At 27.7% G+C, this 20,388-nt stretch overlaps 1 protein-coding gene across 2 annotated transcripts in view; it reads left to right on the forward strand.

Moving 5' to 3' along the window:
• Nucleotides 1-20,388, forward strand: part of LOC136972409 (histone-binding protein RBBP4-like) — a 61,351-nt gene that overhangs the window by 32,210 nt on the left and 8,753 nt on the right. Inside the window, exons 4-12 of one of the 2 annotated variants that reach the window (XM_067267004.1) lie at nucleotides 8,990-9,119; nucleotides 10,325-10,375; nucleotides 13,117-13,131; nucleotides 16,721-16,815; nucleotides 17,274-17,447; nucleotides 17,533-17,587; nucleotides 17,661-17,721; nucleotides 17,797-17,889; nucleotides 17,961-18,028. In XM_067267004.1, coding sequence (XP_067123105.1) covers nucleotides 8,990-9,119; nucleotides 10,325-10,375; nucleotides 13,117-13,131; nucleotides 16,721-16,815; nucleotides 17,274-17,447; nucleotides 17,533-17,587; nucleotides 17,661-17,721; nucleotides 17,797-17,889; nucleotides 17,961-18,028 — 742 coding nt within the window. The remainder of the gene's footprint in view (nucleotides 1-8,989; nucleotides 9,120-10,324; nucleotides 10,376-13,116; nucleotides 13,132-16,720; nucleotides 16,816-17,273; nucleotides 17,448-17,532; nucleotides 17,588-17,660; nucleotides 17,722-17,796; nucleotides 17,890-17,960; nucleotides 18,029-20,388) is intronic. The other variant, XM_067267005.1, reaches the window with a different exon arrangement.

Raw genomic sequence — 20,388 nt, forward strand, 5'->3', positions numbered from 1 at the left:
CTGTGAAGATAGGATGGTCAAGTGTAGTTCTTTTGCTAAAGTGAGAATATCAAGCATATTCAAGAGTTCAGATCACTTAGACACTATTTTCTTTTCGTTTATTTAAAAGAGGGATGATGGAGGTTGCAATAGCCAGTGCTGCAATAGATTGATAGGAAGCTGTGTAGTATAATGATTAGAAGGCATTGAGAAACACTGATCTAGAGTCAAAAATCCAATGGATTCTTACTCTAAACAAATCAATTAACAAGACATAATCTTACAGATTTATTATTATTATTATTATTATTAGAATATTGTCAGTTGGGTGTTTTCTGCTTGCTTGTGAGACATTTCTGAGCTAGTGCTGCTAATGTCCTTCTTTTATTCAGATCTTTGTGTTGTATTCTAGTTTCAAGAGTGTGGTACATATTTCCAATATAAAAATCAACTATAGTGAAATCTGCTAGTGTGATTGCCTGCATAAGGGGACCACTTTGAGCTGGTGTTCATTCAAGAACACTTGCATTCTCTTAAGGTTGACCACCTATGTAAGATTACTGGTCCCTTCAGTAGTCACATTAACATGTTTTACTGTATATGCTTCATATTTAGTTCTATTGAAATTCTGTAAATTTTGCTATGTTCCTTTGACAGCAATTTTTTTCTTTTCTTTTAAATTAAGGTCATGTAGTCAAATCATTGTTATTCTAACTTTTCTTAAATTGTTTTCTATGATAATGTTTGGTGTCTTACATTATTGGATAGATTATGGATAAGTCATAGTGGAAAACCATTTTCTTCTGTAAAATAAGTAGGCCTAAATTTATTTTTGTACAAACCATTACATCAAATTAATAGATAGGAAATATAGTCTTGTTTTGATAGAGAAGTTAAAAATTCCAAAATTTAGCTCAAGATGATTAGAATATGCTAATTGAGTATCACTCTATTTAAATTCTATAGTAATTGACAAATTTTCTTGAGTTTTGTTATTCTAGGCAGACATTTTTGTAAAAGTCGTAATTTCTTTATTACCTAAAACTTACATTATTTTTTGTTGTAACTAAATATAAACTTTGAGTCAAAGCATTTTGTTTTACTAAGGGGCAATGAAAGTTTGAGCTCAGTAATAATTTCCAAATGTTAAAAAATTATTTTAAAGATATTAAATATTTTACACGTTTTTTTTTTTTTTTTTGCTTTTAAATGAAAGTTTGAAGATATCTTTTAAAAATTAGTAAGAGGTTATGCAGGGCTTAAAGTGACTCGCTTTTTTAGCTTTTTTTTCATAGCTCCTCTCTTTTTTAGCTTTTTCTGAGAAAAACTCACTTTTTTAGCTTTTTTCACTTCCCATGTGAAATTTTTTTTTTGTAAATGCGCTCAGGAGCGAAATATCAACCAGCACTTTCCCATATGCCTTACGGACTGTGCGCAACATGTTAAGGCACTGTCGTACACGCATGTAGTGTACTACATTTATATAGACTAACAAAACGAGGAGCTTCCGAAAGCTTGATACTCTGCACATGCTGTAGGAATTTGCACGTGGGTTCTCCTTGCTTGTATCCTTGTGAAATACCGATCTCCGCAGCGCTTCGATATAATCACGCTGCATTAAGTCAAGTACACTTCTAGTTCGGCGTTAAGAGTGATTTTTATACAGCATTATTTTTAGCATTTGTATTTATTTAAGCGCAGTGGACAAAAGAAAGAAATAGATTTTATTTAATACTAACAGTAGAAACTCATGTTTTAGCAACGGAAAATCGTATAGAACCCAATACTTTCTGAAGTAAGTTGCTAAGCAAACTTCTTCCCAACCGCCTGCTATTCTTTAGCTTAAACGATGACATTTACTCGTTTTTGACTACCGTAGAAAAACCGAAAAAATAATTGTTGAGCAATAATAAATTTGATTTCTACTGTTATTATTAAATAAAATGTTGTAGGACACTCGTTTCAAAGCTTGTATCTTTCTAGCACTCTGTAAAATTAAAGATCGAGCGAATCTCGTGCCAGGAAATACAAGATTTTAAACTAATATCCTAAATATTAATAACTTCTGTAGAGACAATCTTTAGACAAAGACAAAAGTTTGGTTTTAAGTGGGTGCTTATATATTTGGCATGCACCATGGTTTTCTGCATTCTAACGGTGTCCTTCATTTTCCATTTCGACAAACTATAAAACTCTTCATGCACGTGCGCATTCGAACAGCTGCGGTCAATCCGGCACCAAATTAAAAAATTAATTTGTAAATATTTAGCGTCGAAAAACCGCTATTTTCACTTTAATCTAGCTTTTCGATATGCTTCTAGTCGAACTCAGTCAAAAAATTAATTTAATTATAATTTATTGAAGATTTTAATATTTTAATATTAGAAAGTAATTAGCATAAATTACATGGTGTCATGTCTCATCTTTGCTCCCGTTCAAGTTTATTGTCCTATACATGCGCCGATGTTTGTTTTTACTTCTGCTGGGGTTTTATTTCAACCTCGACCATTTGGTTACGCAAAGTGGGGAGACGGGCATCATGTGATCGCGTACCTGACTTTTTACAAGTTTCCTTACCTCGAAAGAAACTTATACTTTTTCTTGATTTTAATTATTATTAATTAACTTTTTTGATGGATTCTTATATCGTTGTATTATCTAAAGTTGCAGATATAAATGCGTAAAACTTTATTTAAAAAATTGTTTTTCTTATATTTTAAAATTCAAAAATAAATTAAATATCGGAAATGCTAAACTATAAGTACAGTGTGTTTTACATTATCATTGTGAACAGATACAGCCAATTATTTTATAAACATATTTATTATTTCAATTTTTATAAATTATTTAATTTGATGCAACGTAATCAATTAATTACTGTGGCGCGTTAACATGGGCGTAGCCAGGAACGGGCATGGGTGGGCACACCCCCTCAGTTAACCTGGTGCCCCTCCCCAGAAAATTACAGCTTGGCCCCCACGCAGTTAACTTGGTGCCCTCCCCAGAAAATTACAGCTTCTACTAAGCCCCCCATAACAACGCGTTAATATATGGAGGCGAGACTCGATTCAATTACTTTTTCATTTCAGACATTAATTACAGTGTTATTTTAATGTAATTTTATACATAATGTATGTTTATTATCTATATATATAAAAACGAATGTATGTCTGTGTGTGTGTGTGTGTTTGTCCTTCATGCATTACCACACCATTTATCCGATTGCCATGAAACTTTGGGAAGTTGTTTAATACATTCCCGCGAAGGTTTGTGGCATATGTGAAGATCACCATTTCCCCCCTTTCAAAAATATATTTATATATGGATTAAGGCTTTCGTGTCCAACAGATGGCGCTAACTTCTGACGACTTAAGTTTGCTTTTCTGTGAGGCATTATGCTTTTCTGTGAGAATGGACTAAAGAAGATCATTTTCTATCTATCTATATAAATAAAATATAACGTTTGTTTGTTCCTACCGATTCCTTTGAAATTTTGACACAACGTTGCATTCGAATATGCACGTGCTTTTATATAATATACATGTCGAAATTCTCCCTACGGGGGAAAGGGACAGGATTAAGGCTTACTGTGAAGAACTTGGCTTCTATTTATACTATTTTACATGCGGTTTTTTTGCGTTTTTAATTGCGTTTTAATAGGTGACGTCAACAGAATATACACTAAAAAGGGATTTTTTGATATTCCCCAGCGGGGAAAGGGACAGGATTAAGGCTTACTGTGAAGAACTCTGCTTCTATTTATTCTATTTTACATGCGGTTTTTTGCGTTTTTAATTGCGTTTTAATAGGTGACGTCAACAGAATATACACTAAAAAGGGATTTTTTGAAATCCCCTTTATGGGGGAAGTGTTACACATTTATAATATACATTTTGAGCCACAACAACGCGTGGCCCGGGTCAGCTAGTAATTAATAAATCTATATAGGAATAATATCTGTGTCTAATAAAACAAAGCGATTATAAAAATGAAAAGTGTACGTTCCATCTCGATCTTTCGTGAGCGAAATTTCATGATTTTAATTTTTAAAAAATGAGATTTTTATTTATAATTTCTGTAATTTGATCTATAAGAGCAAAAAACTAAACTTATGAAATATCAACTCTCTGTAAATAATTTCATCATTTGCTTATTAACGTCAGATTTGTTAAATTTCATGGGATTGTATATTTTTCAACTTGAGGGTAGTAGAAAGCTTTGTATATTTTCTCCCGTGAAAGTAATAAACTCTGCCGGTTCTTCACGGTGAAGGACAACAAACTGCTAAATGTTTAATTACATTGTTTTCATAAACTCTTCTCTGTCAGTTGTGGGTCAAATGACTAACAAATTGTTTTATTGTATTCAGGGGAATAGATTTGGAGACTAGTATTACCAGTAATGAATGCTGTAATTTTATTTTTAATCATTTAAAAAATATTGATAAAATTACCAAATAAATGATTGGGTCACAATTACTAGTGGTATTGCTATATAACAGACGTGGGCAAATGAGACTCCGAGAGCCGCATGCAGCTCTGTTTGAATTTTATGTGGCTCTTGCTGAAAGTGTTAATTTCTGCTTTTTATTATTATTTTTACAGTTTTATTTCCACAGATTTTCCTTTTTCAAGGCACAAATTTTGCTGCAACTTGATGTATGTTCAATTTTTCTGTTAAAATATCATGGCACAACCCTATTTAGATTCCAACCTCTTCTGCAATTTTGTGAAAATATGTTTATTAAAAAAATTCAATACTTGTTCTATATTATATAATAAAATCCAGGTACAGAACTGCAGTACAGAATAAAAAAGTACAGAACTGCGGCTCCCATGCATTTTACAAAACCTACATTTCGGCTCCCACTGAACTTTTGCTTGCCCACCCCTGCTATATAATGAACATGCAACCCACTGATTCTGCCAGAAGTTGTTTTTTTTCTTCTTTAATTACATTTTTTTTATGAAGAAATCAAAAAATGTACCTTGAAATAAATGGCATTTGAAATTTGGCATGTTATATGGAAACACATTCTGGTAGTTATGTTACTATTCCATTTGCTTTGCTGTGTAACGGTGGGAATTCTGTACGGGGCACATGAAAACTTAATGCGGGCATGTTCTGGCTTAATGCAGTCTTACTGGTCACTTTTCTGGAGTATAAACTCAGCCTAACTATTTTCATATTTAATCTTATCAGTCCATTTAATAATCAATCTAATATCACATGCAATGTTATTGATACAAAATATGTGTTCGTTTGTGTGTTTTTTTTTAATAATGCCTGTTTTCATTCATTTTAACACTATTAGCTTTTTTTCAGTGTGAACTCTCTTTTCTCACTTTTTTTTATTGCCATGACTGCTTTAAGCCCTGGTTATGGCATATATATTATATATAAAATAATATTGTATAATATATCTATATATATAAAAACGAATGTATGTTTGTCTGTCTGTTGTCTGTTTGTCCTTCATGCATTACTATACCATTTATCCGATTGCCATGAAACTTTGGGAAGTTGTTTAATACATTCCCGCGAAGGTTTCTGGCATATGTGAAGACCACCATTTCCCCCCTTTCAAAAATATATTTATATATGGATTAAGGCTTTTATGTCCAACAGATGGCGCTAACTTCCGACGACCTAAGTTTGCTTTTCTGTGAGGCATTATGTTTTTCTGTGAGAATGGACTAAAGCAGATCATTTTCTATCTATCTATATAAATAAAATATAACGTTCGTTTGTTCCTACCGATTCCTTTGAAATTTTGACACCACGTTGCATTCGAATACGTACGTGTTTTTATATAATATACATGTCGAAATTCCCCCCACTGGGGGGGAGATGGACAGGATTATGGATTACCGTGAAGAACTTGGCTTCTATTTATACTATTTTGCATGCGGTTTTTTGTGTTTTTAATTGTGTTTTAATAGATTACGTCAACAGAATATACACTAAAAAGGGATTTTTTGATATTCCCCAGCGGGGAGAGGGACAGGATTAAGGCTTACTGTGAAGAACTCGACTTCTATTATATCTATTTTGCATGCGGTTTTTTGCGTTTTTAATTGCGTTTTAATAGGTTACGTCAAGAGAATGTACACTAAGAACGGATTTTTTGAAATTCCCCCCACGGAGGAAGTGTTATACATTTATAATAGATACATTTTGAGCCACAACAACACGCGGTTGGGTCAGCTAGTAATATATAAAATTGAATGGGCCGACTGGAAAAGGGGTCAGTCAATACATGAAAAAGGTTGGGAACCTGTTTTACAATTTGGACATTTCAATTACTATAAATAAATACTGATGTGTTTTTATTTTAGTTACGTAGAGTTAGTTGAAGCTGGCTAAACAGTAGACTAAACATGTTTTTAATAAATTCTTATTTTCGGTTTCCTTAATTAACAATCTGTATGAGTTTCTTTTTATTTAATCTAAAATGTTTTTCTTATGTTGAAATCATAATTACTTGAGCAAAAGTATTTTGAACTTAAAAATTTAACAATAAAATTAAATATTAGCGAACTGAGTTGCATATAGTAAAGCTTCGTATTGCCTGCTGTTAACTATGAAATGCTACTTTGAGATGATTGCTTTTATAGTTTTTGTTGAAGCTTTAATCTTTTGTATTTTGACATAGGAAAGACTTTTTTCAACTTCCATTTCAATGAGAATTTTAACTTCTCTCTTTCTCTAGTTAGGGCTAAGATGTTCTCTCTGTAAACATTGGCTGGTGTCACCATAATTAAACTTATTAAATCTTTTATTCGTACTCAACTATTTGAGTTATCCAATTGATATTTTTTTGTAGTTCTAGATACAAACAAAAAAAGATTAGTTTTTCATGTCTTTCAAGTTAGTTAATGTTTTAAATTTTAGTTGTCACTAAAGCTTAAAGATTTGAAGCTTACAGTTTTGAAAATTTTGTAATGGCATAATGACATGATATACATTACACTAATTGATTGGAAGTCTCATGGTGCACATAACTCAAAATTAATAATTTCAGAGTTATGTCACTAATGTTCTTAGCAGGCAATATATAACAATAAATTATGTGAGTTATTTTGAATATTTTTTTTGTAATTAAAAAGAAGTTAATTCAATTAAATAAAATAATTTATGAAAAATAGAAAAAGCAAACTGAACATACAATAATACTCATTAACAAACTTAAATATGTAAAAATATTAATTAGGTAAGTTTTTAAGGTATAATGAGTTATTTTTATTTGTTTTTTATTTTTAATTCTGGTTAGTTGATTTAGTTAACTAAATTTTATTGGATTTTAACTTTAGGTTTTACTATAAATAATAAGAAATTTTCTAATGATACTTTGGATTATAAATTTTAAACTTTGTGTCAGCACATATGATTAAGGGACTATTGTTATTTGTGAAAAATAAAATAATGTCCTTTTCCTCATACACTCTGGACTATTGTTAATAACAATAGTAGCAAATATTAATAATAAAAGTAATAAAAAGGAATGATAATTATAATCATATTATTATTATCTTGTAAATCAGAAATCTCATCTACTGGTCTTTTATCATATGCATTGACAAACATAATATAATTACTAAAATTGTTTAGTGTTGCCAAAAATGAAAAGAGATGTTTAAAAATTGTTTGGTTCTTGAAATTTTAAATTTGTGATGAAAATAATAATCTTTGTCATAAATTTATAAAAATGAGATTTATCTGTGTAATATATTGGTATGAGCCAAAAGTTATGAGTTTACCAATATTTTCAGGAAACATAAATACAATTAAAAGTACGGTAGAACATCGATTATCTGACCCCTGATTAACCGACCGCGTTCTAGTCGGCAAATTCAAATGTCCGCTAGTGATGTGGCGCTACAATATTTGGTTATGTCTTGGCTACTTTAATATTATTTTTGTTAAATTTTTGCATGTTTTAGCTGGCAGCACTGGCTCAACCATGAAAGGGAGGCTAGTATTTAAACCAGGCCTAATACACTATACTAATAATGTATTTTTTCATACTTTTCGGTTATCCGACTTTTCAGTTATCCGACCAAGCCCAGTCCCCAATTGAGTCAGATAATCGATGCTCTATTGTAATTGCCATTGACCTTTAGACAAGTGTCTCACCTCATGATTGTTTAATATCATCATTATGGAAGAAAGTCTTTAGTTGTTCTTGAAACCATTTTTTGACAATGTGTATCAAACGATTGTCCAACATGAAGTAACTTCTTTTAAGTGTCTTTATTAAGATTTAGGGTGACAAATTAAGGAAATAATATAGGTACTCTAGGCTTCAGAATCTTGCACATCAATTTTCTTGATTGTTGTCATCTACTTTCTTCACTGTTAATGCTGCCAGCTATTAACACTACTTGGAGCCTGAATGTATTTGGTTGTGATGTATTCACAATCTTTTCTGAACACTAAATACCATCTTTCTTTACAAAAAGTAGGATCTACCGTACACTGCTGACATCCATCTAATGCAGTGCTTCTCAAACTTTTTGGATCACTGTACCCTTGGTCATGACCGTTAGTAGTAATGCCCCCTATTCTATGTACACAGGCGAGGGCCCCTGTGTATGCAGAATAGAGATGGGGTGATATCGCCCCTTTAAGAAGCACTGATCTAATGGATTTTAGCTCTTCATAACCTTCTGCAACAAGAAACTGAATCACAGTTAATTGATCAGTTTTGGATGGATTTTTATTATAATAGCCTTAGTTTCCTTTTGGTAACTGCATATCCACATGTCTGATCAAGATACTGTTTGGAAATGTAAACCACAAAAATAGACTGCTTCAGCTACAGTGCATGTGCAATAACTTGACTCTCTGATCCTTACAACTTTTGGCTCATGCCAGAAGTTGTAAGTTGAGCATGCATGAACCCATTCAGATTACTTTGGTATTTCGAACTTTTGAAAATGTAAAATTTTGAATTTAAATTGAAAAGCCAATATTATTATTGAATATTTTTGTTTTGTCATTATTTTAGTTGAAGAACGTGTTATTAATGAAGAGTATAGAATATGGAAAAAGAATACGCCATTTCTTTATGATTTGGTAATGACTCATGCATTAGAATGGCCAAGTTTGACAACACAATGGCTTCCTGATGTGACAAAGTAAGTATATTTTCATTTTGTATTTAAAAGGTTTATTAATTTTGAAAACTTGTAATAATTATTAAAACATTAATTGTATGGAAGATAGAGAAAATAATAAAATTTACTAAAATAATCCTAAAAGATTATTTTAGTAAATTTATTATTTTTTCTCTCTTGTTGTAAAGTCTGCACTGCTAAAACAGTGCAGACTTTACAACATGATGTTATTTAATAAACTGAAATGATATATTGAAATTTGTTTTTCCTAATAACTACATTTACTTGTTTTTTTATCAAAAAATACAATTGCCCTATTTCTTTATATCTTAATTCTAATATGATAATTATATATTTAAGAACAAACAGTTACTTAGTTCATACAATTTTCTCTGATCAAATTTATCATGAGGCTCAAATTAAATCTCGGGACTTCCAGATGTTTTATAAAACTATAAAAATTGAATAAATTTAAAGTTTATTCAATTATTAATTTTATTTCCAACCAGTCTCATGACCTGTTATAATTTTTGCACTGTATAATAATTTATATTAAAGTCAAATTTGTAACTTAAATTATTAATCATCTTAACATGTATATTTTATAAACAATATAAAGCATCAAATATAAAATAGCAATTTTAAATTCAAGGTTAGTAAGTTATTACTTTCTTTGCTTATAACAAGCATTGGTTATCATGTCCAGTGAGTGTCCAAAAAGTTGTCATCTTTCTTCTATATTAATTTGTCAACCTGTAATAATTTTAAAGATTTTAGACAAGCCATTAACAGAGCTAATCTGGATAAAAAATTTTTAAAATTGCATTGAATTCAGCCAATAATATTTTTCGTGAAGATACTTATGATAAAAATACTTATAAAATTAATCTACCAGAAATATTTTATTAATAGTAGTCTATTGTGACTATCTGTTAATAGGACTTACTATACTGATTTAACTTGTGGATGAAAGTTAAATTGGTATAATAAGTCCTATTAATAGATAATAATTCCAATGGACTAATGTTAATAAAATTATACTTAAAATATCAAAAATATTGTTTTTAAAAAATTTTGTGGTGTACACTAAATTTTTCTTCAATAAAATATTGTTCTTAGTAGTTATTTTATTAAGTTTTACTATATTAATATAGTCTGTTATTCTTGATGGGAAAATTTATAAGTTACTAATATAATTACAAATATTTTTCATATTTTTATTATAGGCCAGAAGGAAAAGATTACTCTGTACATCGACTTATTTTAGGAACACACACGTTAGTATAATTTATTACTATTTTAAATGTTTGAATTAAATATTTTTTCATTAAAAACAGTCTTAATTAATATTTTTAATCTTTATATATAAGTGAATTATTTTGCATGCAATCACTAAAATTTTTTAATAAATTCAAATTTTTATTATATTTTATTCATAAGTAATTGTATAAACATGAATGATTTGCACAAAACTTTTAAAAAATATATTGCAAACATGAGAAGTTCAAGAATATTGTAATAAATATATTGAGAAAAGTTCTTTTAAACAAATTTAAAATTTGTATAACAAGTTCAACTTGACTGCTGCAGAAATGAAAAAGAAGACGTTATAAACATTATTTTAATACATTTCATGTAAAATCTTTAAAAATTATTTAGAGAAAGAACAACAACTTTGTAATAAAAAAATCCAAAACCAACTAACTTGAGAGCTAAAACAGTTTTATTTATTTCAGAAGTTTTTTGAATTAATAGTTTGTTGTCAAATAATAACTAGTTTGATGCAGCTGATAAAGAACTGAGGTTAAAAATGTTTCTGATGTAAATAAAAGTTTGGTTTTTTTCTAAAATAAGTTAGTTTTGAATATTAAAGAAAAATTTATCTGATATCAAACAATTTATGTATTAGGCAGAAATAATAGCCATTTAATATACTTGAAACTTTTTAGAAGTTGTAAATATTTGACTGACTGATATGAAAGTACAATTTGTCTTTTGTATTCACTTTTTAATTTAAAGACAGTTCTTTATAGTAATAAAATTCTTAAGTACTTCTTACCTATAAGTTTTTATCCTCTGTACAATTATTTACAAAGAATAATTGAATAAACAAATATATTAATAATGGAGAAAATTGGTTTAATACACCCATGCAATATCAGATTAACATTTTAAGTCACAATATAATCTAATTAGCTGCTATTAATACTTATCATTATTAATGTAGATTTTTTTTAAATATCTCTTTCAGAACTGGTCCTAATTGTAGCATTTAATAATATGCAATATTTGTAAATAGATAAAACAGATATTATAGTAAATCTACATATTGTTTGTACTGGAAATTATTTTCCAATCTTTTACTTTATTTATTCTAATGGTATTTTGTATTTTTATCAGAATTTGAATAATATTTAATATATATTTTCTAGTATGATTAAAATATTTGATGAAAGGATTTTATTCTTGTTTATAAAATAATGGAAGTTTAATTTAAATAATGAATAAACAATTAATATGCAAGCCAATCCATTTTGAATATTTTTATAAAAATCTATTACTAATGTTATGATTTTTGCTTTCTGAATATGCTAATTTACATCTTAATCATATACTATTAATAATCAAAAAATATTTTCAGTTTTTAATATTTTTCTTGTTAAGTTTCTTGTAACTAATTAAAAAATTAAGACTTTGTAAATGATATTGAATTATGATATTTTAAAAAGTAGGATTATTGGTTTTGTCATATATATATAGAGGACTTTAACTGCTGTAGAAAATATAAATTTATTAATTATTGTTCTTGGATATTCTTAAAAATCTATTTGTGAATGCCTTTTTTTCTTGTTGTCGTAGTCAGATATCTCTATTGTTATCTATTACTACTAAAACTTGTAAGCAGCTGAGTAAAGGAAAGTATAATTCTCATTGCACATTATTAAAATTAGAAAGTTAGAATTGAAAATATCCTTATTCTATAAGCAGTGTCTTCTGATTTAATATACATAATTAAAGTAATAAAATTTTCATTCTTTGTTTTCAATAGAAATATTTACATTATTCCAACAATTACAATACTTTTTCTTAAATTGCTTATATTGCAAACAATAAATTGATATTTTTGTATATATTTAATTCATGGAGAGTAATTGATCATATATATTATTTTTCAGATGCTGATGATATATTTTTTATGGCCAAACTTTTCAGTTTATATTGAAAAAATTTATACCATTAAAGAACTTAAATCTTCAGGAAGATGCTTTAATTAGATTTTATAGACTTTGCTTTAAAATACAAATTTTTCATTTACATTATACTGTATACATTCACAATACTATATTTATTTAAATAAGTTATATAATCATGTGAATTATATTAATATTTACATCTGTATGATGAAAGAGTCTTATCGCTCACAGGTATCTCTAGAGGCTACCAATAATTTATATTTAAAGATGCTTAATAATTTAATTATAACCGATTATTTCACTCTCTCAAAATACCACTGATAATTTTTAATAAAAAATTGAACTTACATAATTGATATCCTGAAAAGAATATTCATAACTGAATAATATTTACAACTTATAAAAATGTTTAAAGTGCATTTTTAATCATTTTATGAGAAGTTTGGTTATTCTGTATGCAGAAATAAATACAAAATTGAAAATTGGCTGCAGTTAAATAAAGAACCTAACTTAATTTTTATTTATTTATTTTTTCTATTCTAGTTAATTATATAAAATTTTATTTTAATTATTTTGATTTATAAAAAAAATTTAATAAACTTTAGTTGATTTAAGTTTATTAAATTAAACATTTTAATTAAAACTAATTAATAATAAATTAATTAATTTAGATATTTATTTTAACCAAGTTATATTATTTTAAACTTAAATATAATTTTTAATACTATTGATAACTTGTGTTTCTATTGTATATTATCCTTTTCTAACATTGGAATTTTATCTGGAGCAATACAACCAAAGCAAATTTGGATCTTTTATTAAAGTTGCAAAAAAGAATGGTACGTAAAATATTAAATATTCCATAAATTGCTCCAGTTAGTCATATATCTATAAATATATTTACTTTTTTTTTAAAGATATGGAAAATTTAATTTAAGTCTAATTAAATACATCACTATGAAATTTTAAAAAATACTAAGTTTCTACTTTTCACTTTTATCACATGAAATTGCAAATAATTGCAGTTATTTTATTACACATTTATTAATATTATTTTAAGTATGTTTCTAAGTAAATAATTTCTTTCTCTTACTAAATATTGGAGTGATCTACTATTCTTTAATTTACTGCATACATTATCTAAAAATTTTGTAACTAATGTTTGTATTTATTTCAAATCATATAATATATATACATTTATATTTATACAAATAAAAAAAATTGTATGATAATGATAGATGTAAGAGATCATTTTTTAATAATGTTTGACATTTTTTTGCTTACAGTAGACCCCTGGTTTTATGACCAAATTGACCTGGTTTCCTGGAAAAAAATCATTACTAAGCAAGCTATTGTAAATCAAAGTCTAATTTTTCATAAGCTCACTGTCATAAATTGAGGCTCTTTCTGGAAATATAAACTTTAAACTATACAGCAACATACTCAAAATGGTCAACAAACAATTTTTTTAAATATCACATTTCAAACAATTGTAACAAAATTTAAACCAGTTGTAAAATCAGGGGACTATATAATGTGTAACTTTGTTTGCATTATAAAGAATTTTGAAGTTAAATCTTTTTTTAAGTGTTAAATTATGTTGTGTGTTAAAATTATTAAAAGTTGGATTAAGTTTAAAAGATTTTAGAAAATTTTGAAAAATGTTTACTTGCAAATATATTAAAATTTCCATAATCTAACTTTCTTCGAAGTGTCTGCTATCTTTGTTTAAAAGGAATATTCTTTGAAAGTGTTTAATTTTTAAAAGTTGCTACCTTAATTTTTAAAGAAAGGTTGTTTTCATTTCTTGAAGAAAGCCTGTTAACATTATGACTTTTATTTTTTAAAAGGCAAGAGGAGTTCTAACAATGATATTTAATTAATCTTGAATAATATCACATACAGTGTTGTTATTTAAAAATAAATTATATTACATTCACTGGAAAATTATTTTTAAAATGTGTCATGAAAAATTGATTTGATTACAGTCAGAAGTTTTACAATTACAAAAATATATTGGATCCAAAAAGCACCTTAAAATAAATAATATGAATAGTAAAATATGCAGTGAATCACAAATTGTTGTAAATATAGCATGGTTTAAAAGTCAGTAACTAAGACATGTCTTAAAAACAGTTAAAATTAATTTGAAACAGTTGCCTGATTCAGCTGCTTCCAGTGAAGCGATGGAACTTAAAATAATAAAGTTAAAATTACAAAACATAAAAATAATAATAAAATACACAATATCTAAAATAAAACAGAGCATGCAATATACTGTACATAAATCATCATGCTTATATCAATAAAACAAAAATAATAATCTTTATTATTTTTCCATTGATATGAATTTAAATTCACAAAGTTACAAAAAATTTTTAATGTTTAGAATTTGTATACTTCTGCAAATTGAAAATTAATCTTAACCAAATAAAATAACTGTAACTCAGGCTTTAGAATATTTATTGCATTAGATCAGTAAACTTCTGTCTTTGTATAAATCTTGACATAAATTTTGTTGAAAACATTAGGCAGAAAAAAGGTTTTCTGAAAGTTTAAGAAATATTTTTGTATTTTATATCAAAATAGAAAATTCAGTTTGTGGTTCATTTTAGCTTTGTCACATAACCTCTTCCATGTTCTTGATAAACTTTTTCATTCGTATTCTTTTTATTCATTGCTACATCATCATATGCAAATCAGGATCTTCAAAGATACATCTCTTATTTGAGATCCAGATTATAGATACTTTTTGTTGTCAACTGTATAGTTTCATGTCTTATTAGTCTATATAGTTTCTTTAACCATCTGTCTCAATATTCTATAGATTATGTTAATGTGTTATTATTAGAAAATGGAATGGAATATTAATCTTTCTTAATATTTTGAAGATTTGCTATTCCTCAAACACTTGAAAATTGTTCTATTGTTTTTCCTAAATCCAGAATTTCCAGAATTCTTTTACTTATTTAAATATAAAACCAACCTCAAAAATTTTGTTTCTTAGATTTCACATCATACAAATCTAATATTAAATTACATTATAGAAGAAGAATTTTATGTAGTGCCTTTGCTTGCATATTTGCATAATGCATTATTTAATTTCAGCCAGTTTGACAAAATCTAAAATACTTTAATAAAACTTAAATCTTTAATTATCTAAATATTGTAGATATAGAAGTTATACAAGTAAATAGGCTATATTGCAGTCTCAAAATGAAATCTCAGCTCTCATCATTCAACATGTAAAATGCTTCCTGTCAAAATATTTTTTTATTACAAAGAAATGTATTATCTCTATATGTATCTTATTTTCATTATTTTTTTCCTTTTTTTAGATACAGTAGGAACTACTAATTGCAATCACTTTGGGATGTACAGTACTTATAACAATAACTGATGCTTTAATTACTTACTTTTTCTTAATGTTCAGACTACAGATAGTAGAAATTCTGATTTTATTGACACTGACATTAAAAGGACATCTCTGTTTACATGAATTCAATTTGATACAGGACCAGACTACCATATAAATTTAGGGATAAATGTGAATAAATTTTCTTGTAAAAAAAAAATATTTAGTATCAGACAGAACAATGTTTTGTGGTGTCTTGAGTATTTTATTCCTACTGCTGCTATTCTTAAATTGTTTTCCCCTTTTTTCTAGTGCTTAAAAGCAAAAGAATTTTAAACAGTTCTAATCATATTTACTGCATAGAAATATTTTTGTATAATTTTCTTTCATTTATGTATTTCAAATAAGCTGTTTAATTCTAGAAAACTTTAAGGAGTGTTTTGTACATTGAAATAGGTTTGTGAATGCATTTAGAAGTATATTATAACTATTTTTCAGCAGACAAATTTTACTCTTATTGTACAATTTAAGTACTCCATCTTCAATTTTTGACCTATTCTTAAAAAATTAAATTGTTTGTATGTTAGAATTCCTTCAAAGTATTTGTGAGACAACTATGTATCCCAATTAAGAAAATTTGACTTTGGATATTGCTTAGACTTAAGTAAAAAGTATATTCTATACACTATGCAAACCACTTTAAGTAATCAATGTATTATTTTTCTAATAATTCATTGATATAGATTTTATGCATTATTATGTGTGATGATAAATTCTTTCTAAATATAAGAATTGAATATATTTTGATTGTTGTTAATATCTTTAAGATTAATAATTTTGAAATTTGGTTTGTTTGATAAGCTATTAATTTGAATTGTCTTTTAAAATTTTTAAAGTTAGTTTTACGAAAAGATTGGCAATTTTAATATCTTTTTTTTTTTTTTATTGAAAGCTTAAAGCACTTCAAAATTTTTCTAATAAAATTAAAATTATAACTTTTTTAAAAATTCGTTTTCACTTTTAACACTCTGTTATTCGTTGTCAGTGCTTAATCTGTAGCCATACATCATTAGGTCAGACGAACAGAATCATCTGCTGATTGCCAGTGTACAGTTACCGAGCGATGACACACAGTTTGATGCATCTCATTATGACAGTGAAAAAGGAGGTAATTATACTAAAAGATTTTAAAGTATATAAAATGACTCCATAATTTAAAATATTATAAAAAATATTTGCTTTAATGGAGTATAATAACTTAAGAAACACAAACACAAATTTGAGCACTTAAGGATTCTTATCTGTCTTCAGGTAATGCTTAGAATATGGAATACATTGATAATACATTACATTACATACAATTGTATTATTAAAGAAGATTAAAAAAAATATTTATTACTTGGAATTCTAAATACAAAATTTCATTAAAGATGCACAAATAAAACCAAATTAATATTCCACATTATAAAAATTTTCTGAAGACAGATGCAATAATCTGAAAGTGTCAAATTTGTTTTTTCTAAGTTTTTATTGTCAATTAAAGTAAATGTTTCTATTGAAAAATTTTATCTAGTTCTATTGTATAAGCAGTTTTAATAAAATAAAAGCTGTTTTCTTTATGTTTAGAATTTGGTGGTTTTGGCTCGGTTAGCGGTAAAATTGAGATAGAGATCAAGATTAATCATGAAGGAGAGGTCAACAGAGCTCGGTATATGCCACAGAATCCCTGCATAATTGCCACCAAAACTCCTTCCAGTGACGTTCTTGTATTCGATTATACAAAACATCCATCAAAACCAGGTCTGTTGTTTTTTAGACGAGTTATTCTCCTACATTTTGGTATTGCTTGTTGTAAATGATAATTTTTTTACCCAAATTTTTTTAGATCCAAATGGAGAATGTAATCCAGATCTTAGGTTAAGAGGTCATCAGAAAGAAGGGTAAAATTTACAGTTTATAGTAAAATGTATATTGTTCATATTGTATGTTGTAATATTATAAAAAATCTTATAGTTATGGATTGTCGTGGAATCCAAATTTAAATGGAAACCTTCTCAGTGCTTCTGATGATCATGTAAGTTACTATAATATAATAATAAATGTTAAATAATTTATATATGTTTTTTATTTGTAATAATTGTTTCTCTAGACCATTTGTCTTTGGGATATTAATGCAGTTCCTAAAGAAAATAAAGTAGTTGATGCAAAATCTATATTTACTGGTCACACTGCTGTTGTTGAGGTAAAATTTTACAAATTGAATCAATAATAATAAATATTTTTAAAAGAAAACTAAAATTTAATTTATTTTAGGATGTAGCTTGGCATTTGCTTCATGTTAGTTTATTTGGTTCTGTAGCAGATGATCAGAAATTAATGATGTAAGTGATATATGTGCATAGTTTTGTACTATTTTAATAATCATTCAATGAAATGTTTTTCTTGTGAATTTAAATTAAATATTATTAGAAAAATAAGTTAGCTAATTGAAGAGTAAATTTTATTAATTTAATATATTCACTGCAGTAATGTTCATTAAAAGTTTATTAGTAGATTTTGTGTTGTGAAACCTGATATATTTAATGTAAGTTAATCTGTAATAATTAGATATGAGAGTTTCCAGCTGTGGTCTAATTGACACCAGTTTCCCAATGTGGAGTTTTATATATGGCTTTTATAACTTTCTTATCACTGAGTGTAAGTAATTATGCTCAAATTTCTGACACCAAGTAGGTTACACCTACTACTCGGGATTTTGGGTGTTTTTGTGGATGGCAATAATATGGTCTCATATGTGAGAATAGGGGTAAGAGATGGTGTAAGTAATGATGAGATTCAGTTGGAAGGAGTCACTCAACACAATTAATTACACTTAAACATTTATTAGATGGCATAAATATTTGTGCAGTATGTTACATGGCTAAGTAAAATGTAACATTTGCATGTTTATTTGTGTTATCATTATGCAGAGAGTGAGTTCACAAATTTTGGCACCTTACGGGTCTGAAATTAGAAATTCTATGTGAGGAGAACAGGAAATAGACCCTGATGTCAATTTAATAGTTCTTGAGAGTAGCAGCACGAGTGAAATTGCAGATGTAATAGCACACAGGTGCAGATCTTAAAAGGACGAAGAACAGGCAACAACTGAGCAAAATCAGCCATTCTTTGTCATATTCAAAGATGCAAATTCCCTAGAGGTGACTAAAAGTCAAGAAAAGGGTATCATAAAGTGTCACTCTGAGAAAGAGTAAGTTGACACACACTCAAGTCATAAACTACCTTCTGATAAGGTCATCATCAGGTTTGTTTTCTTTTAATTCATTTGATTCTCACAGATATCCAGCAAAACTCAAATTTTTGATTATGGTAATATTAAATATTCAATAAACAAAAACCAGTGAGATGACTTATATAAATGTCAAATTATTATAGCAATCCTACAGAAATAAAAGTTTATACATGTTGTGGCTAAAGGCCATGAATCAGATAAAGCTAGGATTAACCAGCTAATGCTAACTTTATCCAAAAGCAGTTGGATGAAGCAAGAACAAAAAATTTAGGTTTTATTCACTTCATTTTAAGTAAAGGGAAGAGAAAATTTAGGATTTTACTTTAGCCAGATAATCTGCAATCATTCCAATGCAGGTTGATTGGATGAAGAAAGAATTTTGTTTTTAAATTAACTAGAATTTATTATTTCTTTACTGCATAAAAATGCTGTAAACAAAAATAAATGTTACCAGTTATTTCCAAAACTCTTACCAGATTTGGCTTCAACAGTAAGAAATATGTCAATATACAAAATACCAATATGTATGTAAATCTTTAATGGCATATGCTAATGGTTTATCATAGTGATAAATGCAATTGAAAAGGAATAAGGTCTCTAGTAAACCTTTTAAAGTTTACCAGAGACCCTCTTGGCAATAGAAATGTCAGTTTTATTTGCTTGTGACTTGGATAAAGCATGCTTTATATGGATAACATTCAAAATTAATGGATTGTTACTTGTTTTAACACAAAGACTTCAATAAAGTTAGCATTAGCCTGTTAATCCTAGCTTTATCTAATTCACAGGCTTTAGTTGTAATATATGTAAGCCAAAATGTGATGATCATGCATTTCTGTTGAATCACTACTTTTGTGGAAACTTGTCCCTAAGAGATTAGCTTGTTCAGAATGCCTAGAACCCATGCTTACACAAATTAGAACCAACTAACCAACAGACTTTGAGAAAGGACAAGTACTGATCTTCATATGGCTGAGTGGTCAACTCAGTGTATGGATACATATGTCTGCTGGAGTTATAGTATAGTCCAACAATGTAGATACAAATGGTTGAAATATACTTATAAAGTTGAACTGGATCTCATAGGGTCACTAATGGATGTGATGATTAGTTAATTCAGTGATAAGTGCCATTTGTTGATCCATCACCTGTGGAACAGTTTCCAATCATCTTATAAAAGTAGGGTGCAAGCATGTTAGAAATCATGTAAAGAACAACTTACAAGTACACATGTAAAGAAAAGAAATTAATGTGATGGTTGCATTTGTTTTTCATTTAAAATTTTCTCTATAAGTGGATCTACGTTAGAAACACACAAAAGCAAATTGTTTTCAAGTGATAAAAGACGATTCCTGTATTTAGCTTTTAGCGCTGTATTTAAAATAATTTACATTTATAATTACAGTCAAAATTCAGTTAGTAATAGTAAGGCTTACTGTTATTATTCCT

Source organism: Centruroides vittatus, unplaced genomic scaffold, assembly GCF_030686945.1.
Source record: "Centruroides vittatus isolate TY-2023 unplaced genomic scaffold, ASM3068694v2 contig_290, whole genome shotgun sequence".
Classification (NCBI taxonomy): domain Eukaryota; kingdom Metazoa; phylum Arthropoda; class Arachnida; order Scorpiones; family Buthidae; genus Centruroides; species Centruroides vittatus.